Source organism: Cynocephalus volans, chromosome 16 (genome assembly GCF_027409185.1).
Source record: "Cynocephalus volans isolate mCynVol1 chromosome 16, mCynVol1.pri, whole genome shotgun sequence".
NCBI classification, from domain to species: domain Eukaryota; kingdom Metazoa; phylum Chordata; class Mammalia; order Dermoptera; family Cynocephalidae; genus Cynocephalus; species Cynocephalus volans.
In genome coordinates, this window is record NC_084475.1 from 18,373,703 (window position 1) to 18,398,966 (window position 25,264).

General features: G+C 46.7%; 1 protein-coding gene across 4 annotated transcripts in view; it reads left to right on the forward strand.

Annotated features, from left to right (window-relative positions):
• The first annotated feature begins 20,479 nt into the window (after positions 1 to 20,479).
• Positions 20,480 to 25,264, forward strand: part of LOC134365171 (trinucleotide repeat-containing gene 6C protein-like) — a 46,860-nt gene continuing 42,075 nt past the window's right edge. For 2 of the 4 annotated variants that reach the window (XM_063081366.1, XM_063081367.1), the window contains exon 1: positions 20,480 to 23,071. In XM_063081366.1, coding sequence (XP_062937436.1) covers positions 20,695 to 23,071 — 2,377 coding nt within the window. In that variant the 5' untranslated portion in view covers positions 20,480 to 20,694. The remainder of the gene's footprint in view (positions 23,072 to 25,264) is intronic. The other 2 variants (XM_063081364.1, XM_063081365.1) reach the window with 1 other exon arrangement.

Sequence of the window (25,264 nt, forward strand, 5' to 3'; positions counted from 1 at the left end):
CTCGGAATGCTGGAAGTGACACTTCTGGTAAACAGGTGGGGTTTGTCGTCGCCGAGTTCCTTCTGCTTCTTTGCATCTTGTCTTCGCGCAGCCTGTGTCGGGTTAACGACCGAAGGTACAGGTGGCTTTGGTTGGACAATTCTGACTGGGTTGTTATCAGTGGGCGTCCGATCTGATACAGGCTCCTGCGGGGAGAACAGGGCTCTTGTTACTCACGTGAACAGCATCTCTTCTGTGTAGACACAGATGGATCCAGGTGGGTGTTAGGAGTTTGGCGTGCATGATGTGGAGTAAGTTTTGTCATCGTTGAACTTGAATACTTTCTTAGTTGGTGGCTGCTTTTAGGACAACAGTGGATGGCTGGTGGCCGCTCTCTATAGGGGGCTGTGCCCCGTGTCTACAGAGCTGCGCCCCTTTAGACTAACATTGGAATTTACACTTAGAGTAGGATGTGCTTTAGGTAAATCTAAAGTTGAACCGAAATTCTGTGCTGGACAAGCAGCTGTCACCAGGCTCGGCTGGCTTTTCACCTCTGCTGGTAGGTCTCGTCTCTACTTTGTCACACAGATGGGTTTGTCCTTATGACCTCCCTGAGTAGCTCATCTGGTTTTGGGGTTTTTGGCTAAAGTTCTCTTTGTCAAAGTTATTCTAGTTAATCCATTACTAACTTCCTTCCCTTCTTCCCTCCTTTCCTTACCTCCCTTCCTTTTTTCCTTCCTTCTCTTTCCTTCCTTTACTTTCTTTCTTTCTTTCCTCCCTTCCCTGCTCTCCCTTCCTTCCTACCTCGCCTTTCTTCCTTCCCTCACAGCCTTTTATTTTCTTTCCTTCTTTGTTTCTTTTTTCTTTCTTTGTTTCTTTGTTTCTTTCTTTGTTTCTTTCTTTGTTTCTTTGTTTCTTTCTTTCTTTGTTTGTTTCTTTCTTTCTTTCTTTCTTTCTTTCTTTCTTTCTTTCTTTCTTTCTTTCTTTCTTTCTTTCTATCCTTCCTTCCTTCCTTTTTTCTTTCCTTCTTTCTTTCTTGGGGTCCCTATGGTCTCCAGGCCAGGGGAGCCTTTACTGGAGGTCCAGGCGAGGCCAGAACAGAGGGTTACTTAGAGGCAGGTCAGTCCAGGCCAGGGGGGCCATAGGTGGGCTCTTTTCTTCCTGCCTTCCCTACCTTCTTGCCTTCCCTGCCTACCTGCCTTCCCTGCCTTCCTGCCTTCCCTGCCTTGTGCCTTCCTGTCTTCCATGCCCTCCTGCCTTCCCTGCCTTCCTGCTTTCCTGCCTTCCCTGCCTTCCCTGCCTTGTGCCTTCCTGTCTTCCATGCCCTCCTGCCTTCCCTGCCTTCCCTGCTTTCCTTCCTTTCCTGCCTTCCCTGCCTTCCTGCCTTCCCTGCCTTCCTGCCTTCCCTGCCTTCCTGCCTTCCTGCCTTCCATGCCGTCCTGCCTTCCATGCCTTCCTGCCTTCCCTGCCTTCCTGCCTTCCTGCCTTCCCTGCCTTCCCTCTCTTCCTGTCTTCCCTCTCCTCCTGCCTTCCCTCCATCCTGCCTTCCTGCCTTCCCTCCCTTCTCTCTGTTCCTGTCTTTTCTTCCTTCCTTCCTTCTCTCCTTCTTTCTTTCTAGGGACTCGCTCTCTCTCATTTCTTCTTTCCTTCTTTCTTCTAGCCCACCTATGTCCCTCCTGGCCTGCCCTGCCATTAACAGGCAGGAGGCCCTGGTCTGGACTCCCCTTGGGTCCCCAAGAAAGAAAGAAAGACCCCCCACCAGGGCACCCCAGCCTGGCCTGCCTCTAAGAGAAGCCCTGGCCTGCCTGTCCTGCCCTACCACTAACGGTGCCCCTGGACTTTCCTGGCCTGCCACTAACGGTCCCTGGCAGGCCCCTTGCTAAAGGCCCCATCCACTATGGGTGGGCCTGACCAGGTCTACAGAAGAGACCCACTGGCTGGGCTCACCTCAGGGCTGCCCTGGCCTGACCTGGCCCACTTCTAAGAGATCCCCAGGGCAGGCCAGGCCAGCCCAGGGGTTCTCTCACAGGCAGGCCAGGCCAGGGGGACCATAGCACTAAGCAGGCCAAGGGAGCTGTGGGCCAGGCCATTCAAAGAAGGCCCTTAGTGTCAGGGCAAGCCAGGCCATGTGATCTCTTAGAGGAAGGCCAGGAGGCTCTTACCACCAAGAGAGGCCAAGGGAGCCCAGGAACAGGCCACTCAAGGGCAGGCACTTAGTGGCCTGGGAGCCCTTAGCAGCATGTTGGCCCTATGACAGTGGTCCACTAGGGGCAGGCTAGTAACAGGAGGCCCTATGGCAGGACAATTAGTGGGTTCTCGGGCAGGAAAAGCCAGGCTGGCCCTTAGTGGTAGGAGGCCCTTGGCAGCATGTCTGCCTAGGGCAGCCCTTAATGGCAGGTGAGGGCACAGGGGCAGGCCAGGCCGTGGATGCCCTTAGTGGAAGGGAAGCCCAGGCAGGTGAGCCCATAGTGGCAGATGAGGCCAGGACAGAGGTGGCCCATAGTGCCATACCAGGACAGGCCAGCAGGGCCCTTGGGACAGCTCAGGACAGGTCAGGCGGTCCTTGGCTTTGAGCCAGGCTGGGCCGGACCAGCAGGGTCCTAGGTCCAGGCCAGGTTAGGGGGGAGTTGGGATAGGACTACCTGGCCAGGGGTCCCCTAGTGGCAGGCCAGTCTAGGCCAGGGGTGGCCTAGGAGCAATCCAGGCCACTCTAGGGGGTCCATAGGGGCAGGCAAGGCCAGTGGGGCTGTTAGTACCAGGCCAGACCAGGAAGGCCCCAGGTGCAGGCCAGCCAGGTGACCCCTTAGTGCCAGTCCAGGCCAAGGAAGCACTTGAAGCAGGCCTGGCAGGCGCTTAGCAGAGGGGGGCCATTAGTGGCAATGGGGCCCTGAATAGTATGTCTGGCCATGGAGGCCCTTAGCACCAAGTGTGCTTGGCCAGGTGGGCCCTTAGTGCCATCCCAGGACAGAGCAGCTCTGAGGCAGTGGGGGTCTCATGGAGGCCTGGCCAGAACCACCCTCAGTGGCAGTGGGGCCATTAAAAGGGGGCCTGTCCAGGGCAGCCCTTAGTGGCAGGCCAGGAAACGCCAGAGGTGCTCTTAGTGGCGGGGCAGGTGGGGGGCCAGGGACTCTCTTAGAGGCAGAGCAGACCAGGCCAAGGGGGCCCTAGGGGGGCTCTTTCTCTCTCTCTTTCTCTTTCCCTTCCTTCCTTTCCTTTCCTTTGTTTCCTTCCCTTCTCTTCCTTAGACAAAAGGGCTGGTGGTGTATTTGATGTTGAATCCTGATACAAGTTCTGATTTGCTGTCTGTTAGGTGGAATGGGGCTTGGCTGTTTTCTGGTAGTGTAGAAAGGAATCATATCATGGCTGGAGGCCATGACGGGAGGATCAATCGTGTAAATTCTTCAGTGGTGATGAAGGAGGGTTGATAGGGTATAGGATCTATTTACAAGTAGGACTGATACGAGGATGATTTCTAGGGTGACTTCGTATGAAATTGTTTGGGCTACTGCTTGTTACTTATCAGTGGGCGTCCGATCTGGTACAGGCTCCTGCGGGGAGAACAGGGCTCTTGTTACTCATGTGAACAGCATCTCTTCTGTGTAGACACAAATGGATCCAGGTGGGTGTTAGGAGTTTGGCGTGAACGGTGTGGAGTAAGTTTTGTCATCGTTGAACTTGAACGCTTTCTTAGTTGGTGGCTGCTTTTAGGCCAACAGTGGATGGCTGGTGGCCGCTCTCTATAGGGGGCTGTGCCCCATGTCTACAGAGCTACGCCCCTTTAGATTGACACTGGAATTTACACTCAGAGTAGGATGTGCTTTAGGTAAATCTAAAGTTGAACTGAAATTCTGTGCTGGACAAGCAGCTGTCACCAGGCTCGGCTGGCTTTTCACCTCTGCTTGTAGGTCTTGTCTCTACTTTGTCACACAGATGGGTTTGTCCTTATGACCTCCCTGAGTAGCTCATCTGGTTTTGGGGTTTTTGGCTAAAGTTCTCTTTGTCACAGTTATTCTAGTTAATCCATTACTAACTTCCTTCCCTTCCTTCCCTCCTTTCCTTACCTCCCTTCCTTTTTTCCTTCCTTCTCTTTCCTTCCTTTCTTTACTTTCTTTCTTTATTTCCTCCCTTCCCTGCTCTCCCTTCCTTCTTGCCTCGTCTTTCTTCCTTCCCTCACGGCCGTTTATTTTCTTTCCTTCTTTCTTCCTTTGTTTCTTTCTTTGTTTCATTCTTCCTTTCTTTCTTTTTTTCTTTCTATCCTTCCTTCCTTCCTTTTTTCTTTCCTTCTTTCTTTCTTTCTTGGGGTCTCTATGGTCTCCAGGCCAGGGGAGCCCTTACTGGAAGTCAAGGTGAGGCCAGAACAGGGGGTTACTTAGAGGCAGGTCAGTCCGGGCCAGGGGGGCCATAGGTGGGCTCTTTTCTTTCTGCCTTCTCTCCCTTCCTGCCTTCCTTTCCTCCTTTCCCTCCCTTCCCTGCCTTCCCTCCCTCCCTCCCTGCCTTTCCTGCCTTCCTGCATTCCCTGCCGTCCTCCCTTCCTGCCTTCCCTGCCTTCCTGCCTTCCCTGCCTTCCTGCCTTCCCTGCCTTGTGCCTTCCTGCCTTCCCTGCCTTCCTGCCTTCCTGCCTTCCTGCCTTCCCTGCCTTCCCTCCTTTCCTCCTTCCCCTGCCTTCCCTCCCTTCCTCCCTTCCCTGCCTTCCCTGCCTTCCTGCCTTCCTGCCTTCCCTGCCTTCCTGCCTTCCCTGCCTTGTGCCTTCCTGCCTTCCCTGCCTTCCTGCCTTCCTGCCTTCCCTGCCTTGTGCCTTCCTGCCTTCCTGCCTTCCCTGCCTTCCTGCCTTCCTGCCTTCCACCCTTCCTGCCTTCCCTGCCTTCCCTGCCTTCCTCCCTTCCCTGCCTTCCCTCCCTTCCTCCCTTCCCTGCCTTCCCTCCCTTCCTGCCTTCCCTGCCTTCCCTGCCTTCCTGCCTTCCTGCCTTCCTGCCTTCCTGCCTTCCCTGCCTTCCTGCCTTCCCTGCCTTGTGCCTTCCTGCCTTCCCTGCCTTCCTGCCTTCCTGCCTTCCTGCCTTCCCTGCCTTCCCTCCTTTCCTCCTTCCCCTGCCTTCCCTCCCTTCCTCCCTTCCCTGCCTTCCCTGCCTTCCTGCCTTCCTGCCTTCCCTGCCTTCCTGCCTTCCCTGCCTTGTGCCTTCCTGCCTTCCCTGCCTTCCTGACTTCCTGCCTTCCTGCCTTCCCTGCCTTGTGCCTTCCTGCCTTCCCTGCCTTCCTGCCTTCCCTGCCTTGTGCCTTCCTGCCTTCCTGCCTTCCCTGCCTTCCTGCCTTCCTGCCTTCCACCCTTCCTGCCTTCCCTGCCTTCCCTGCCTTCCTCCCTTCCCTGCCTTCCCTCCCTTCCTCCCTTCCCTGCCTTCCCTCCCTTCCTGCCTTCCCTGCCTTCCCTGCCTTCCTTGCCTTCACTCCCTTCCCTGCCTTCCTGCCTTCCCTGCCTTCCCTGCCTTCCTACCTTCTCTGCCTTCACTCCCTTCCCTGCCTTCCTGCCTTCCCTGCCTTCCTTGCCTTCACTCCCTTCCCTGCCTTCCTGCCTTCCCTGCCTTCCCTGCCTTCCTGCCTTCTCTGCCTTCCCTGCCTTCCTGCCTTCCTGCCTCCCTGCCTTCCTGCCTTCCTGCCTTCCCTGCCTTGTGCCTTCCTGCCTTCCTGCCTTCCCTGCCTTCCCTGCCTTCCCTGCCTTCCTGCCTTCCTCCCTTCCCTGCCTTCCCTGCCTTCCTCCCTTCCGTGCCTTCCCTCCCTTCCTCCCTTCCCTGCCTTCCCTCCCTTCCTGCCTTCCCTGCCTTCCCTGCCTTCCTGCCTTCCTGCCTTCCCTGCCTTCACTCCCTTCCCTGCCTTCCTGCCTTCCCTGCCTTCCCTGCCTTCACTCCCTTCCCTGCCTTCCTGCCTTCCCTGCCTTCCCTACCTTCCTGCCTTCCTGCCTTCCCTGCCTTGTGCCTTCCTGCCTTCCTGCCTTCCCTGCCTTCCCTGCCTTCCCTGCCTTCCTGCCTTCCTCCCTTCCCTGCCTTCCCTCCCTTCCTGCCTTCCCTGCCTTCCCTGCCTTCCTGCCTTCCTGCCTTCCCTGCCTTCACTCCCTTCCCTGCCTTCCCTGCCTTCCCTGCCTTCCTACCTTCCCTGCCTTCCTGCCTTCCCTGCCTTCCCTGCCTTCCCTGCCTTCCCTGCCTTCCCTGCCTTCCTGCCTTCCCTGCCTTCCTGCCTTCCCTGCCTTCCTGCCTTCCCTGCCTTCCCTCTCTTCCTGTCTTCCCTCTCTTCCTGCCTTCCCTCCATCCTGCCTTCCAGCCTTCCCTCCCTTCTCTCTGTTCCTGTCTTTTCTTCCTTCCTTCCTTCCTTCTCTCCTTCTTTCTTTCTGGGGGCTCGCTCTCTCTCTCTTTTCTTCTTTCCTTCTTTCTTCTAGCCCACCTATGTCGCTCCTGGCCTGCCCTGCCATTAACAGGCAGGAGGCCCTGGTCTGGACTCTCCTTGGGCCCCCAAGAAAGAAAGAAAGACCCCCCACCAGGGCACCCCAGCCTGGCCTGCCTCTAAGAGACGCCCTGGCCTGCCTGTCCTGCCCTACCACTAATGGTGCCCCGGACTTTCCTGGCCTGCCACTAACGGTCCCTGGCAGGCCCCTTGCTAAAGGCCCCATCCACTATGGGTGGGCCTGACCAGGTCTACAGAAGAGACCCACTGGCTGGGCTCACCTCAGGGCTGCCCTGGCCTGACCTGGCCCGCTTCTAAGAGACCCCCAGGGCAGGCCAGGCCAGCCCAGAGGTTCTCTCACAGGCAGGCCAGGCCAGGGGGACCATAGCACTAAGCAGGCCAAGGGAGCTGTGGGCCAGGCCATTCAAAGAAGGCCCTTAGTGTCAGGGCAAGCCAGGCCATGTGATCTCTTAGAGGAAGGCCAGGAGGCTCTTACCACCAAGAGAGGCCAAGGGAGCCCAGGAACAGGCCACTCAAGGGCAGGCACTTAGTGGCCTGGGAGCCCTTAGCAGCATATTGGCCCTATGACAGTGGTCCACTAGGGGCAGGCTAGTAACAGGAGGCCCTATGGCAGGACAATTAGTGGGTTCTCGGGCAGGAAAAGCCAGGCTGGCCCTTAGTGGTAGGAGGCCCTTGGCAGCATGTCTGCCTAGGGCAGCCCTTAATGGCAGGTGAGGGCACAGGGGCAGGCCAGGCTGTGGATGCCCTTAGTGGAAGGGAAGCCCAGGCAGGTGAGCCCATAGTGGCAGATGAGGCCAGGACAGAGGTGGCCCATAGTGCCATACCAGGACAGGCCAGCAGGGCCCTTGGGACAGCTCAGGACAGGTCAGGCGGTCCTTGGCTTTGAGCCAGGCTGGGCCGGACCAGCAGGGTCCTAGGTCCAGGCCAGGTTAGGGGGGAGTTGGGATAGGACTACCTGGCCAGGGGTCCCCTAGTGGCAGGCCAGTCTAGGCCAGGGGTGGCCTAGGAGCAATCCAGGCCACTCTAGGGGGTCCATAGGGGAAGTCATGGCCAATGGGGCTGTTAGTACCAGGCCAGACCAGGAAGGCCCCAGGTGCAGGCCAGCCAGGTGACGCCTTAGTGCCAGTCCAGGCCAAGGAAGCACTTAGGGCAGGCCTGGCAGGTGCTTAGCAGAGGGGGGCCATTAGTGGCAATGGGGCCCTGAATAATAGACTTGGCCATGGAGGCCCTTGGTGTCAAGTATTCTGTTGTAGGCACACAAAATGGACTAAAACAGAAAATCGTACCAGGAGCAGGGTACTGCTTATAACAGACACTTGAAAATGTGGAAATGGCTTTGGAGCTGGGTGTTGCAGACCGTTTGGAAGAGTTTGGAGGACTCAGAAGAAGACCAAATGATGAGGGAAAGTTTGGAATGTCTTAGAGACCTATTAAATGTTGGTGGGCAGAGTGCTCATGGACATACGGATTGTAAAGACCATTCAAAGGAGGTCTCAGATAGAAATAAGGAGTTTATTGGAAACTGGGGCAAAGATCACCCTTGCTGTGATCTGGCAAAGAACGTGGCTGCATTGTGTCCATGCCCTAGGACTTTGTGGAAGTTGGAACTTAAGAGTTGTGAACCAGCGTATTTAGTGGAAGAAATGTCTAAGCAGCAAAGCATTAAGGAAGCTGCATGGCTACTTGTAACAGCCTACTCTGAGTTATGGCAGCAAAGGCATGACATAAAGCTAGAATTGGAAAGGGAAGCAGAGTGTAAAGATTTGGAAATTTTGAAGCCTGGTCATGTTGCAGAGAAGAAGAGAGAATTTTCAGAAGGAAAATTCAGTGGTACTAAGAAGATTAACACAAAGGAACGGGATTATCAAGAGAAGGACAAAAAGGCCCTGAAGGCATTGCAGAAGCCTCTGGGGCCAACTATTCAATTTCAGGCCCAAAGATCTAGGGAGACAAAACGGTTTTGGGGAACTGGCTTGAGGAACCCTCCGTGGGCTCACTGTTCAGGGCCACCTTGGGAAACTGCTTCTAGCACCAGCACCCCGGCTGCTTTGGCTGCTCCAGCTGTGGCTAAATTGGGCCCAGGTGTGGCTGGACCTGCAGCTTTGAGAAATACAAGCCAGAAGCCTTGGTGGTGTCCACGTGGTGTTAGGTCTTCAGTCTCACAGAATGCCAGAGCTCGGAAGGCTTGGGAGCCTCCACCCAGATTTCAAAGGATGTATGGAAAAGGCTGGGGGCTCAGGAAGAGATCTGTCACAGGGGCAGAGTCACCGCAGATAGACTTCACTAGAGCAATGCCAAGTGGAAACGTGGGGTTGGAGTTGCAGCAGAGACCCCATCAGCACCATGTGTAGTGGAGCCATGAGAGCAGGACCGCCATGGAGACCCCAGACCTGTGGAGCTACAGAGTGGAATGACAGCCTGGGATTCCTGAAGTGTGGCCTGCAAGCAGGAAAGTCATAGGAGCAGAGCTGCCCAAGGACTTGGGGACCCAACCCCACACTAGCACGCAGAGGACATGGAACACGGACTCAAGGTGCATGATTCACCATCTTTGAGATTTAATGCTTGCCCTTGGGATTTTGGACTTGCTTAGGACCTGATAGCCCTGTCTTTTGGCCTATTTCTCCCTTTTGGAATGGGAATATGTACCTTATGTTTGTCCTACCACTGTATCTTGGAAGTAGTAACTTGTACTGATTTCACGGATGGGACATTAAACTTTGGACTCTTGAGTTGAAACAAGTTAAGACTGTGGGGGTGAAATGAATGTATTTGCATGTGAAAAGGACACAAGTTATGGGGGACCAGGGGCAGACCATGCCGTAGTGAATGGATTGAAAATGGTGGTCAGGGGTGTGGTTCTGAGAGCTTTGAAAGAAGAGCACATGTGAGTCTCTCTCTCTCTGCTCTCTGTGTTTCCATCATCTTGCAATGTGAGACCCCCGGGTCACTGTTGCCACCACCAGATGGACTTTGTACTTCGTAGCCTCAGAAACTATAAGCAACAAATTTCAATTTTCTTTATAAATTACCCAGTTCTAAGTATTGTTATAGCAAAACAAAATAGACTAAAACAGGGGCCCTGCAGCAGGCAGGGTGAGTAGGTCTCTTGTATGCCTGGCCAGGCCTGCCTTTAGTGGCAGTGGGGGGCCTTAGCAGCACGCCTTCCCAGGGCAGCCCTTAGTGGCAGGTCAGGAAAGGCCAGGGGTGCTATTAGTGGGAGGGCAGGCCAAGGGGCCCCTTGTGGTAGGCCAGGCTGGGAAGGGGGGTCCTTAGCAATGTTTTATTATTTATACTTTGCCAGAAAATTTTCTTTTTCATTAAAGTATCATATATTTATGATATGTGAATTTTAATAATTATCCTGATTTTTGTGGTTTCTTCAAAATTTACATTTATGTTTTCTTCCACTCCCACATTTGTGTATTTTTATTTGAGTCAAATTTATTTCATTAAATACTGAAAGTGAATACACTGTTTTTGTTGGGTTTTTATTATTCAAATAAACAGCTTTCAGATTTATTAGTCTGTCAGTTCTGTCCTTTTCCCCTCTCCTGATAATTTGATTTCATTTTTGTGTTTAGTACATCCATTCTCCTGTGACTCTTAGGTTAGTCGTTATCTTCTTACCTTCTTATGATGAATAAGTACTTTCAGAATATTTTGATATTTATTGTTTAATACTGACATACAAGGGTGTGAGTTTGCTTTAGAAAAGAAATTTGACTTTATCTGCTTCGTTTTAGCATTTAACTATGATGGACTTTAGTATGATTTTCTCCTCTTTTCTTTTTTATTACCAGTCAGGGTTTGCCAATTTATTGGGGTTCTTTAGTCTGTGGATTGATGTGTTATACCCATTTTGGAAAATCTTTGGCCATTACACCTTCAGTGATGGCTTCTGCCTCCTTCTCTCTCCCGTGTCTGTCCCTCTCTGAGTCCAATTACCGATGTGCAGTTGTAATGAGGTTCATCCATCTCTGCTTCTTCTCTCTTCCTCAGGGAAGGCCCTGCAGGGATTTGGATGGAAATCCTAGTAGGTCACTGGTCAACCATGAAAGACTGTGGCAAATCCACTTGTGACCTTTGGAGGTCTCAGCTTGCTGCTTTAGCACCCATGCCCTGCAGCTTGCAAATGTGGCAAAAATCTTGAGGGACCAATCAGCAGGCCCTGTCGTTCTGGAGAAACATTATCTCCCGAGCACTTTGAGATTCAGGCAGATTTTACTCTGACTTTTAGGAACCCCTGGCCTGGCTCTTCAATCCTCCATGGTCATCCTCAAAACACAGAGAATGTCCTGTGGAAAACACCGACCATGTTGGTGCTTCTCAAGTCATGTGATCACTTTTGCCAGCACCAGCCCTGAGTGAGCAACCAATACTTCCCTGGTTTCTCTGTCCCCCACATGGGCCGAATGTGATCATTGGTCCCTGCTGAGAATTAGCAAAAACCCTGCCCTAGAAGTCACCCTCTCTGAAATTCCAATTCATGCAATTATTGTTTCCACAACTGTATTATGCCCTCTGGTTTACACAGCGATACATGCTTTGCTTTTTTGTTCAATATGACATCAGCTGTGAAGCCCTTTTCATTACCAATACGTGACTTCCTTGATTTTTATAAAAGTTAATAATGTATGTTTATGGAACCGCTTATCTCTAAACAGACATTGGCTGGTTCTCAATCTTTTGCTACCAAACCTGAGCAAATGAATATAGAGATAAATTTAAATGGACCCAGTACAAAAGGCTTGAGAACTCCTTCCACACTAAGACTGATAGCAAAGCTGGGGAGGTAGTCATATCACATGCTAAAACAAATATTTTTAAATTGTACATCTTTTCACTTGTAAATAGTTCTTTAAAATTTTTTAGTGAGGTGTATCATGCTTAGAAAAAATTACATAGAATGTTCTAAGTTTAAACATTAATGTCACATAAACTCTGCAGACTGGACACACACTAATGAATAGACTGTGCAGATGTTAGGCTCTCAGTGTGTCCATCCTGACCTCCACTCCCTCCTCTCCCCAGATGTGACCACTACTCGGAAATTTTATAGTTATTCTTTTTGTCTTCACCATCTCTTATGTATCATTAAGAAGTGTTCTTTTTAACTTTGCCTCTATTAACCTTTCCATGAAAGTATATTAATAGAATTACCTTGAACATGGTCATGGCTGGTTTTACTGCCCAAGTTTGTTTCACACACCACGCTCTAACCAACTGAGCAAACTGGCTAGTCCTCACCGTAAGTTTTTGTTTTAGGGTAGGGACAACAGTTCTGTTCTGTTTTACTCTATTTTACCAGTTTACATAATACCTAATTAAATTATGTAATTGTATAACAAATTCGACAGGCATAAAAAGGTTTGAAAACAACACCAGTGGCTTTGGGCAGGCATTGGGCTCACCTGGCTGGAGCAGAAGTTGAAGATCCTCCCTGAGAGGAGCCTCCAGGCTTGGATGTCCCTTTGGCCATGGTCATCAATCAGTGAATTTCATGGAGGGGATGGGGCCTTCCTGAGCTGGAGAGCCCAGGAGATGGACGTCTGCTGTTCGGTGTTGTGCCGTTCCCATCAGAACCAGTTGGGGTGGGAGAGGGACAGTACCCAAAGGAAGCAGAGGCGATGCTGCCTAAAGAAGCTGCCCAAAAAAGAGAAAAAGAGAAGAAGCTGGAAAGGTGTCCTGGCAGGTGAAAACCGAAGGTGTCTACTCCACAGCCTCACTTGTGCCCCCTGGTGGTGGCTCTTGGTGGCACAGCGGACCACGGGTGGTCTCAGAATAAAACCAGACCCGCACCTGCAGGTCTTCTCCTGAGGTTAAAGCCCAGTTGTTTTTCCTCCTCCTCCTGTTTCTACTTCGTTAGAGAAAAACAAAACCCAACAAGCCACACGTTCACCTTACAAGTTAAACCATGGAGAGGCATGTGAAGAAAGAGTCCACAGTCCCAGTTCCCAGGCCAGCCCAGGCCCAGATAACCAACAGCCGTGTGTGCGTTCTCTGCACCTCTTCAGGCTCAGGAAAACACATGCAATGTGCCTGTTGTCCCATGCATGTTACTCGAAAGCTGACTTGGCTTGTTTGGAGGTTCTAGCAGAGGAGAGCAGCTACTTGTATACCTTTGACCGAAGAACGGTCCTCTCCTCTATCGGGGAAGGTCGTCCTCAGCTTCGGGAGGGACGCACATGGAGCAGTGAGGGAGGAAGGGGACACCCGCCTAGCCAGCCAGATCAGCCAAATCAACCCTGGTGCTCAATGGGGTGACAGATGTCGCAGCCAGATCGCCCTCACATCCTTAATGTTGATTTCGATCTTAATATAATGTTGATTTTGATCTTAATAGCCCCAACATAAAGTACTTTTCCTGGAAAAATACTGATATGTTGGACTTCTTAAAGCTTGAACATAATGAAAAATATAATTATCTGTTTCATTTTTTTGCCCTTATCTGCTGTTTTCGTTACAACTAAAAGCATATTTAAATAGAAAACTATCTTTAGTGGCTTATATAGTAGTAACGTATAGGTAAAATGTATAGCATGTTAACTTGTCGGCCTCATTTTAAGCCTCTTCAAAGAGTTTCATATATAAGTTTTGCCATTTGTTGTGGGATTGAGGACAAAAGTCCTCATTTCAAAATAGACTCGAGAACTTTCATGTATTTCTGGGAATTTAGCCCGTTGCGATTCCCTTTAATAATAGCAGTAATGCCGTTTCCTTTGTTCATTCAATGCCAGAACACACGTGTAGATAACCTGCTCAGTATAATACTTTTAAAAAAATCTTTTTAGACATTTCGTCATCATCTGCTTTCATTCCTTCCCTCTTTTTGCTCCTCTCTTATAGCCTTCTGTCTCTTTTGTATCACTTCCCACGGTTAGTTCCTACTTCCAGAACGTTTATTTCACCTCTGAGTTAGAAGCACTTGGCTCCTGGCAGACACCACGTGCAGACATGTTCTTGCTTTTGAGACAAAGGAGTACTGTTCAGCTGGGGAATGAAAACACCTAGGTTTCTTACATCACATCTTGTTAGCTATAGCCCCCACTTACGCAGACTGTCGAATGAGGGACTTAAGAGTGACAGGAGGAGTGAAGAGGAAGAAGGCGTGTCAGTAATGGCCTTTTATAAATTATAAACTTGGGGAATTCAACACTGATATAATACTATTATCTAAAATATCCAAAATTGATACATTTAAATTTCTTTGTTATGCCAATAACAGTCGAAGCACCTATATTTGTTGGTGCCCCTCCAAAAGAAAAAAAAAGTAAAATGATCTTATATTTTTGATAGTAAAATTATAGCTCAGTATGCTATGTAATCCCTGTTTTTTGGTTTTGGGTTTTTGTTTAGGCAGTAGAATAAACACAAAACACATAGCTTTTGTTTACTTTTTATGTCCTTTCTGTCTGCATGTACCTCCACTGAATTTTTGGTAGAATTAATTTTTGGAGACCCAGGTTATTTGGATGTGGTGGAAGAACAAAGAGGTAAAGAACAAGAGAAGAGCTGACATAGAGGGAAAGAAAGAAAAAGGAATAGCAGAATGTCCAGTAATGGTAGCCAGACATGCAGAGTCAGCAGCTGCAGCCCGAAACTCTGCTGCGCTGGGCTGTAGCACTTGCTCCCCGCCCCGCTCCTGTGACAGGAGCTGTACCAGGTCTCAAGGTTGCCTGGAGGCTGCAGCTCATCCCAGGAACTCCGAGGAGACTGTGGAGGTAGCGGAAAAGAGACAGTACAACTGCTTGGTTTGTTTCTTTCTTTTTAAGTAAAATGTCATTGTTCCAAAATGACACATATGGTATGACTTATCTTTGAATGGAACTGTGTTTTAGATGTAGATTTGTAGTCTTGGCTGTAATTTTTTCCAAATAAAAAAATTCTGAGCTATCAGTTCCTTTTCTACTACTTTGAATAGATAACTCAGTATTTTTGCAAATAACATCAATTAAGTTGTTTGCTAGTCAACATGGCAACCTAAGCTTAATCTGAACATTGCCTTCAAAATTGACTGAAAATGTGAGCATCGTTAATCTTACACAACTAGGAAACTGCTTTTAAGTATTTACAAGAATTATTCATTCAGTGAATATTCATTGCCTATTCTGTGTGAGACACTGTGCTGAGCACTGGAGATAAAAATAGGGCCCAAACAGGCAGTCCTTTCCTTCATGGAGTTTACAACCTCGAGGGAGAGCCAGACAAACAGTCGCATGATAACTCACTCTAGGATGTGTGTTCCATGAGAGAAAGAATTTGTCCATCTTATTCATCATTGTGTCCCCAGTGTGGTTCCTGTACATACAAGGCACCCAGTAAAATGTGACGTTCAGACCAGCTGTTGGCAAACTATGGAGCACAAGCCAAATCTATCCTATCGAGCTGTTTTTGAAAATAAAATTTTGTTGGGACACAACCACACTTCATTTATTTACATATCTGTAGTGACTTTTGCACTACAACAGCAAAATTGAGTGTTTGTGATAGAGACCATATGACCCACAAAGCCTGAAATATTTGTTATCTGGCCCTCTTCAGAAATTGTTTGCCAACTCTGCTCTAAGTGAATTAAAAGGAAAGGAAGACTGTTAGAATAAATGTATCAGAGGATCCTAACTCGGGCAAGAAAGCCTCCCAAGTTAAATGTCCATTGAGTTGAGATAGGAAAAAAGAACAGACATTGAGTCCAGGCAGGAGACAGCCTCTTCAACAGCTTTGTTCTTGGGGTGGAGTGCATATGGTGCTGTGAAGAACTGCCTAAAGCACCGAGCAAGAAAGAATGCTGTAAAATGAGGCCTCAAAAGGGAACCATACCTCGTGCACTGCTGCAAGACTTTGTGTCTTTGAAACGTTTACGTAGGTATTCGTGCCCTTCTGAGGAGACCAACATTGTTGGTGAAGGCCTTGTTGGAGGGGAGGAAACCTGTTAGAGAGCCATTATAGTAATCCAGTCAAGAAGTGATTGAGCTTGGACTAGGGCATGTCTGAAGGGTGTTTTGTTTCTTAAGTGAGAGGGTTCTACAGATACCCAGGCATACTCCATCCTGCCCTTATAGTGTCTCTGGTATTCGGGATGTGCTGTTGTTGTTCTTTGTAGAAGTGACAGCTTCCTGCCAGTACTGCCCAATTGGTGGGGTTCCTTGCTGTGCATCTAAGAGATCTGCATCTCAGGACATGGGAAGGACTGAAAAATTCTAAATTTCAAGAAAAGCATTGTCATTGTGATGGTTGTTTCCTCAGAAGACTGACATACTTGTTCAAAGCAGCCTGGGCCGCACAGATCCCTCTAGATACTCTGGATAAACCTTGGTGTGATTTTTCTTTTACCCCAATGATAATGTTTTTCTTGAAATTTGGAATTTTAAAATTTATGAGAAAATTCTGCTTATCACAGAATTATCTCATTAATTCCAAAGTTAGCCTTTGTTTGTCCTCAGCCCTTATTTGCTCTTATAAAGCCCTGAGGCAAAGGGCCATTCATGAAAGTACAGAAGTTCAGTATTTATTAGCATTACTGATTTGTCATTTTTCACCTAGTTTTTCCTCTCCTTTTTCTTTCCATTCTTTTCAGGTTTAATTACTATGTTAAACTCATTACTTGCCTTACCCTTTTACTACCTCATAGAGAAGTTTATAAGTTACTTTTTCTCATGGTGTGTAGCTTAAAATGTAAAGACCTATATTTGTTTATTTTTATTGTAAGCAATAAAATTGCCCTTGCATTTTATCATCTCATGATGTTGAAAACTTAATATTTTGGCCCATTTTGGGCATTCCTATTTCTTATCTATAGTTTTATAGTTTTATCATAAATATTTGGAGAAAATTCCAAAACAAAATCATCAGGATAGTAGGATGGTATTTGTTGGTGTTTTACAGTATTTATAGAAAACTAATTGAGTTTTATGGTTTTTCATTTCCAGTGTAGTTTTCTTTGACTCTGTTCATTTTAAATGGAATAAACAAATTTGATTATAAGAATATCTTGTTTTACACATGAAAAGGTGTTCACCATCACTGATCATTAGGGAAATGCAAATCAAAACCACAGTGAGCTACCACTTCACACCAGTTAGGATGGCTGTTATTTTTTAAGAACAAACAGAGACACACAGAACACAAGTATTGGCAAGGATGTGGAGAAATTGGAATCTTGGTGCATCACTGGTGGGAATGTAAAATGGTGCAGCTGCTGCAGAAGACAGTGAGATCATTCCTCAGAAAATTAAACATAGAATTACCATGTAATCCAGAAATCCTACTTCTCAGTGTATACCCAAAAGAATTGAAGGCAGGGACTGGAACAAATAGTTGTACATCAGTGTTCATAGCAACATTATTCACAATAACCCAAATGTCCATCATTGAATGAATGGAGAAACAAAATGTGCTATATCCATACAGTGCAATAAATATTTTTCAGCCATAAAAACAAATAAAGTATTGATACATGCTGCAACATGGATGAACCTTGAAAATGTTGTGCTAAGTGAAACAAGCCAGTCACAAAAAGATGAGTAATGTATGAGTTCACTTATTGAGGCACTTGGAATAATCAAATATGTAGAAACAGAAAGTAAAATGATGTTTACTAGGGACTGAGGAAAGGAGGGCGAATTAGTATTTAATGGGAACAGAGTTTCAGTTTGGGATAATGGAAAAGTTGAGATAGATGGTAGTAATGGTTACACAGCAATGTGAAGGTACTTAATACTACTGAATTGGGCACTCAGAAGGGTTAAAATGATAATTTTATGTTATTTTATCACAATAAAAAATACTTGCTTTAATATTATAGTTGAGATTGACTGTGCCAAATATGTCGCTTGATTTTGTGTGTGTGTGATTATTTTGTTAATGTGTAGTATATGTAAAGTGTAGAAATCATGAGTTTTAGAGCTGAGAACCTCAGGGGTTAGGGGTTGAACTAGTTCAACATCATCTTTTTAGAGTTGAGAAGTGACTGACTTCAGATTGTCCAGCTAATTGGCGGCTTCCGCCAGAACTCAGATTTTGGCCCCATACATTTATGCTTTTGTTTGTCTGAGAAACATATTGTTTGCCTGGTTTGTGGCAAGCATAATGGATGTAAAACCAAAGAGATGCTATCCACACATCTAACTGTATTCACAGCAGAGATTTAATATAATATTTTGTCATGTTTGCTTTAGGACTCTCTATTTTAGATATGTTATAGGTATTACCCCTCCAATCTCATTTTGGTTCCCACCCCAAACCCAGAGGAAGCCACCGTCCTCAAATTTTTGGATGTGTCAGTTCCATCCAGAATGTGAAATGATGTCTCATTGTTTTAAAGTGCGTTTCTTGATTATTAAGGAGGTTAATTATTGTTTTATATGTTAGTGGCTATTTGTGTTTCCTCCTCTCTAAATTGCCTGTTTCTCTCCTTTTCCCACTTTTTGTTGAGTTGTTGGTCTTTTTTGCATTGATTTGTAGGAGTTCTCTATTCTGATAATCATCCTGTATCTGCTACATCTTTTCCCTGACTTTTGCTTGTTTTTTTAGTTTCCATTATATGATATCTTTTGTCATATAGATGTTTCTATTATTAGCATAGTCAAATTTATCAACCTTTTTTTTTTTTTTTAAAGATGGCAGGTAAGGGGATCTTAACTCCTGACTTGGTGTTGTCAGCACCACGCTCATCCAGTGAGCTAACCGGCCATCCCTATTCGGGATCTGAACCTGTGGCCTTGGTGTTATCAGCACCACACTCTCCTGAGTGAGCCACAGGCCGGCCCCCAAATTTATCAACATTTTATGGCTCATACATTTTATGTCTTCTGTAAGAAGATACAGTGTCCAAGGTCATAGGGATAGTTTCCTATATTTCCTTATTAAGCTGTAAAAGCTTTTGTTTCTCATAATTTGGTCTTTACTCCATCTAGAATTTATTTTTGTGTATGATGTGAGATAAGGGATCTACTCACATTTTTTCCATGTAGCTAGCCAATGTCCAGCAGCATTTATTAGCTAGTCCTTCCTTTCTCTATCAGCTTGTAATGCTATTCTTTCAAACTGAATGTGAACCGATCAGATTGGGGCTGAGCAATCCCCAAACGGCATTTCACACAAATCCTGAAAGTAGACGTTTAACAAAGGTCTTTTACAGTGTGACCGTTCTGGAATGGAGACAATAATACTGTGTCTTCAAATGGTACCCCACATGTGGAAAGGAATGCATTGGTATGCCAGGCTTTTAATCTCCTGCTTTCTGCAGATAGTGCTGTCCCAGTCAAGAAGCGAGGGGCGTGAGGGAAGCAAGATCGATGGGAGAATGAACCATGGTGAATAACAAGCCATACTCTCTGTTAACTTGGTCTTATTTTCTGTGTTAAATGATGAATGGGTCATTTATCTCTTTAAGTTATTACATAAGCAATTTTTAGAGTATATGCAAAGCCAAATGGGAAAGTTGTTATAAACTAGGGTTGCAGAGCTAACCCCAATATTTGGCAACAAAAAGCCTAGTTTTATGGTAATTTGGATACTGAAAGTTTGCTGGTGCCTGTTTTCATGTTTCCTTTGTAGTTTTCACCTGGAAGTACCTACCTACTTTGGAATCATCTAGAGCGTAATTCTAAATTCATTACATTACTTTTAAATCAAACAACAAAAATCTTTTTTTTTTTTTTGTGGCACGTGGCCAGTGTGGGAATCCGAACCCTAAAAATCTTTTTTTTTTCAAGGTTGATAATTAGCTTTAGTATATTCTTTCTAGTGATAGTGATAATTCTTTCCATACGTTCTTTTTCTTTCCTTTGGCCCCATCAAACTTTGAAAGAGAATATCTTTGGGAAATCCATATTTTAACTGTTCATGAATAAGATTTTTCTTGTTAAAATAAATTTGAAGATAACATAATGATTGAAAGGTTCTAAAAGAGAAGAAAATATTTGATTGCAATTTATCTGTGTATCATACTGTTTAAAGAAACTGCACCAAGGATTTCTAAAGTCTGTGAGTTTGTTTTATATTAAGGTTAAATGATGTTTTTTAACATTACTTTTGAATTTATTTTTGAGTAATACATACTTCAAATAAAGTCTACGGCGAAATTTATTGGTATAAGTTTGATTGTAGTATTGGAAATACTCAAATAATTAGGATATCATAGGGGATAAACTGCAGATACAAGATAGTGGATTTTTCTAAAGGATCATAAGAGTAAAATGATGTAAATAATATAGAAAGATACCATTTAAGGTTATTCTGGGGATCTCTGCAGAAAAGACTATCACGTAAGCAAATAGAAGACAAGTATAAAAGTACTCCTTAGAGATCTAAGAAGATAACCGCTGGAGAGCTGAGAATTTTTTTTGTCAAAGCACAAGAAACCATGATAAACCAAATTACAGATAAGATCAGATAAAGTAATATAAATTTTATTAAACATTTCTAACCCTTAGTATCATTGATAACATAGGATAGCATTCTCTAATATGTCCTCTCTCTGTGTCCTTCCCTTGTACACCCCACCCTCCAAATTTGGTTCTGTTATATGACTCTGCAATGCATTTATAATTCTTTTCTACTGTAAGAGCTATACGTGCGCCCTCTGTATAATACTGTAACGCTTAATTAGATATGCTGAAGACACTTACAAGTTGTGTTCAAAAGTCCATGTGAATTTAGTGTCTCACTAGCATTTCCCAAAGAGTCTGTGTATTTATAGGACTTGTGTAGTTGCATAAATTTCAGAGCTGTTACATTTAGCTTAAGCAGCTTTCTTTACTACAAATGCTTTCAAAGGTGCTCATGGGCTAATGTGCATTGTGATTCTTCTCAAGAGGGATGATAGTGTAGTGTAGTGGTAAGAATTAATATAATTTTAGAAACATTAACTCTTTTTAAAAATGGGAACTATTAAGTTAAGAAGACAAATAACTTTTTCCAAGTCATTTTTGAGTGTTTGTCATTCAGAATTGAAAACTTGAAATAAAGGGCTTCCCCAAAGACTAGTTAACAGTTGATTCATTGACAAATGGGAGGAAAGTGTCATTTTGAATTTCATCTTTTTCAGATCTCAGTCACAGTGGATTGGCAGATCATTATGAAAATTCTCACTGGGGACAGCAGCCCACTTACAGAAGTGAAGCCAACTGCACCTGGGATAAAGGGATAATAGATAGGACTGACAAGGAGGCGTGGCCTTCCATCACAGGAACAGAGACTGAATCTGCCTCAGAATGTACTACAGACACTGACTCTGCCTCCAACTGTGGCTCAGAGAACAGTAGCATGGCTACAGGGAGTGCCCAGGGCAACTTCACTGGACATACCAAGAAGACAAATGGCAATAATGGCACCAACGGCACACTTGTCCAAAGCCCTTCTAATCAGAGTGCCCTTGGAGCAGGGGGAGCGAACGGTAATGGAAGTGCAGCCAGAGTGTGGGGTGTAGCCACAGGCTCCAACTCTGGCCTTGCTCACTGCTCTATCAGCAGTGGGGATGGAAAAATGGACAACATGATTGGAGATGGGAGAAGTCAGAATTGCTGGGGTGCTTCCAACTCCAATGCTGGCATTAATCTTAACCTTAATCCTAATGCCAACCCAGCTGCCTGGCCTGTACTTGGACATGAAGGAACTGTGGCGACAGGCAACCCTTCCAGTATTTGCAGTCCAGTCAGTGCCATAGGTCAAAACATGGGCAACCAGAATGGGAACCCAACAGGCACTTTAGGTGCTTGGGGAAACTTGCTGCCACAAGAGAGCACAGAACCACAAACGTCCACTTCTCAGAATGTGTCTTTCAGCGTACAACCTCAGAACCTTAACACTGATGGACCAAATAACACTAACCCCATGAACTCTTCACCAAACCCTATCAATGCAATGCAGACAAATGGACTGCCAAACTGGGGCATGGCTGTTGGTGTGGGGGCCATCATCCCACCCCACCTGCAAGGCCTTCCTGGTGCTAATGGATCATCAGTTTCTCAAGTCAGTGGGAGTGGTGGTGAAGGAATAAGCAATTCTGTGTGGGGACTGTCCCCAGGTAACCCTGCCACAGGAAATAGCAATTCTGGGTTCAATCAGGGGAATGGAGACACTGTGAACTCAGCATTAAGTGCTAAACAAAATGGATCCAGCAGTGCTGTGCAAAAGGAAGGAAATGCTTGGGATTCGGGTCCTCCTGCTGGTCCGGGAATACTCCCTTGGGGAAGGGGCAGTGGCAACAGTGGCATTGGTAATATCCAGTCGGGAGCTTGGAGCCACCCCGGCCGAAGCACCTCTAATGGCGTAAATGGGGAATGGGGAAAGCCCCCAAACCAGCATTCCAATAGTGACATCAGTGGGAAAGGATCAACAGGATGGGATAGTCCTAGTGTTACCAGCCAGAATCCTGCCACGCAGCCTGTCAGTGAACACATGAACTCTTGGGCCAAAGCTGCATCTTCTGGAGCTACAGCAAGTGAAGGAAGTAGCGATGGTTCTGGCAATCACAGTGAAGGAAGCACTGGGAGGGAAGGAACAGGAGAAGGCCGAAGGCGAGATAAAGGGATTATAGACCAAGGACACATTCAGTTGCCACGGAATGATCTTGACCCAAGAGTCCTGTCTAATACTGGTTGGGGACAGACTCCCGTAAAGCAAAACACTGCCTGGGAATTTGAAGAATCCCCTAGGTCTGAAAGAAAAAATGACAATGGGACAGAGGCCTGGGGTTGTGCAGCTACTCAGCCTTCACACTCAGGGGGGAAGAATGATGGGTCCATCATGAACAGTACAAATACCTCTTCAGTATCTGGGTGGGTGAGCTCGCCACCTGCCACTGTGCCAGCAAATGCAGGGTGGGGAGACAGCAACAGCAAAGCACCAAGTGGCCCAGGGGTTTGGGGGGACTCGATAAGCTCTACTGCTGTTAATAATGCTGCTGCTACCAAGAGTGGACATTCTTGGAGTGGGACCGTAAATCAGGAGGACAAGTCACCCACCTGGGGTGAGCCTCAGAAACCCAAGTCCCAAAACTGGGGAGATGGACAAAGATCAAATCCAGCCTGGAGTGCAGGAAGGGGAGATTGGGCAGATTCATCATCTGTCCTCGGACACTTGGGGGATGGAAAAAAAAATGGAGCTGGATGGGATGCGGACAGTAATAGATCAGGGTCTGGTTGGAATGATACCACAAGATCTGGGACCAGTGGCTGGGGCAATGGCACAAATGCAAAAGTTAATCCAGGTACAAACTGGGGGGAGTCTTTAAAACCTGGCCCCCAACAGAACTGGGCTAACAAACCCCAAGACAGCAATGTGAGTAACTGGGGAGGAGCTGCTTCTGTTAAACAGACAGGAACAGGGTGGATTGGGGGGCCAGTACCAGTCAAACAGAAGGACAGCAGTGAGGCAACTGGCTGGGAAGAGCCCTCTCCTCCATCCATTCGACGTAAAATGGAAATTGATGATGGTACCTCAGCTTGGGGGGACCCAAGCACCTACAACAATAAAACTGTAAACATGTGGGATAGAAACAACCCGGTCATCCAGAGCAGTCCCACGACCAATACCACCACCACCACCACCACCACCACAAGCAACACCACACACAGGGTGGAGACGCCGCCGCCACACCAGGCCAACACTCAGCTGAATCGATCGCCATTGCTCGGTCCAGGTATGAAAGGTACTTTATGTTCCTTTACAAGTAAAAAGATAGTTTATTCTCATTACATATGCATAAGTGCTCTGACTAGTGTTTTTATAACAAATGACATTAAAATAAGTGCCCTTCCTTCCTGTAGTATTGTATCTAAATGCTATCCAGCAAAAGTAAAGTGGGATCCTCTAACAGCTTTCTGTACAAGAAAGAAATATGTATTAAGCACTCTCAGGAGAACATCAGGCTGATGTTTTGGTGGTGATGGTGGCAGCTTGGAGTGGATAGTGGCGGGGGGTGGAGACAGCGATTCAAAAGGAGTGACAGTGTGACAGCAAGACTTGGTAGCTATTGGGATGTGGGGGCAAAGAAGAAAGGCGAGATGGAGATGGTCCAGACCTTGGGTGAGTAGGCAGGTAACTGTGTCGTTTACTGACATAGCTGTGAGCACAGCAGGAGGCATAAATTCAGACACGTCCAGAGGAGACGACAGAAGATGTTAGATATGGAAGACTGGATCTCAGCCAGAGATCTGGCTAAAGGTAGAGCTATGGGAGAGTGGCAGTGAGCAGAGGGGCAAGGTCAAGAGTAGAGATGTTTAACGTGATACTGTTTAGAGCACATTTAAAAGCTGATAGAAAGGAGCAAGTAGAGAGGAGAATGGATGCAAAGGGAGGAGATCCCTGCATCCAGCAGGAAAGGGATCACTTCATCAATCTTGTAGAGAGCGGTGTACAGGCAGGCCAGGCTGTCAGATTCAGGGGCACCTCCTGGGATTCTTTTTTCTCTGGGAGTATGGAAGCTGCCCGCACAGTGTGTGTGGGGGGGGTAGTGGGAGCAGAGTTGTGAGCAGAGGGGAGGCCTGTCTTAGCCCTTAAAGACAATGGAACAGAGAGCTGACCGGGGACCCCTAAGGGGTTTTATGGGCATTAGCAGGACCCAGAAATCACAATACACAGGGAATAAATAAATATTCATTTATTCAGTGTGTATTTGTTGGGACCTACTGTGTGCTAGGCAGCACTCTAGTTTCTGGGGACACAGCAGAGAGCAAAACAGTCAAAATCCCTGAGTGGTGGGGCTTACCATCTTGTGAGGGAGACAGGCATCCATGAGCGCATCTGGGAATGCTGGGGAGAGAGCACAAGCCAGCAAGTCTGAGTGCCCTGGGTGGGGACAGGACCTGTCATCGTGCTCAGGAAGCCTCGGCATTTGGGAGCCTGTTTGGATTTTGTCATAAGCATTCAGCACCTGGGGTGAAAGGAGTGTTGTCTTTCTTTCTGCACTGATTCAAATACCACTGCCCTACAAAACCTCCCTGGGTTCACCAGCCGGATATGCTCCCCCCAGCCTCCTCCCAGATTCCTGGCAATTCACTTTCACCTCTCTGAGGTGGCCACATCAGGGTTCCTTTATGGATCTCAAGACTGTTTCAGCCTCTCCCTACACTTCAGTATCACAAAACCAGGGGTCAGAAACCTGGTGGTTCATGGGCTGTACCTGGTTTCACCAACATGTCTTTTTGGCCCACTTTTTTGCTATGAATCAGCATATTTTAATGAAAATGTTTTATATAAAATTTCAGATTTCTGGCTTCCTTTGGAAACATGGACTTTCTGACATGTTGGATTCACATGGCAGCAGTCAGCTAGAGCAGACGGGCCCACGTGTTCTCTTTTGCCACACTGCCCGCCCCCAGTGGTTCCCAGCACTGAGGCTTTTGATCAGCAGCCACTGATCATCTAATGTGTTGCTAGTCTTCTCACACTGGCCTCTTTACACTTCCTGGCTTGGGGTGTTCGAATTTGTGGTTCCTAATTTTTACTAATATATGACTAACACACTTCTAGGCACTTACGTTTTATAAAGTACTTGAGGGAATCCAGAAAAGCAGGATTTGAAAATTAAGACATGGTATGGTCTAGTGGGAGAGGCCAATAATATCAAATTTAATACAGCTTGATCAGCATTATATTAAAGGTCTGCAGAAAAAGAAGTGGCCAATTATAATTAGTGAAAGAAAGATAAAGATAAGGATCTAAAATTTCAGTTGCTTAGGCATTTGTTGAGTGTTTGCCATGTGCTTGGCGTTTTTAGGTACTGGCTTAAATATTAATGAGATGGCTGATGGCTTTTAAACTTATGTAAACTTATGAGCAATCCAGTTTATGAAATTACACTCCATTTCCTAAAATAATACCAGTTTTCCTC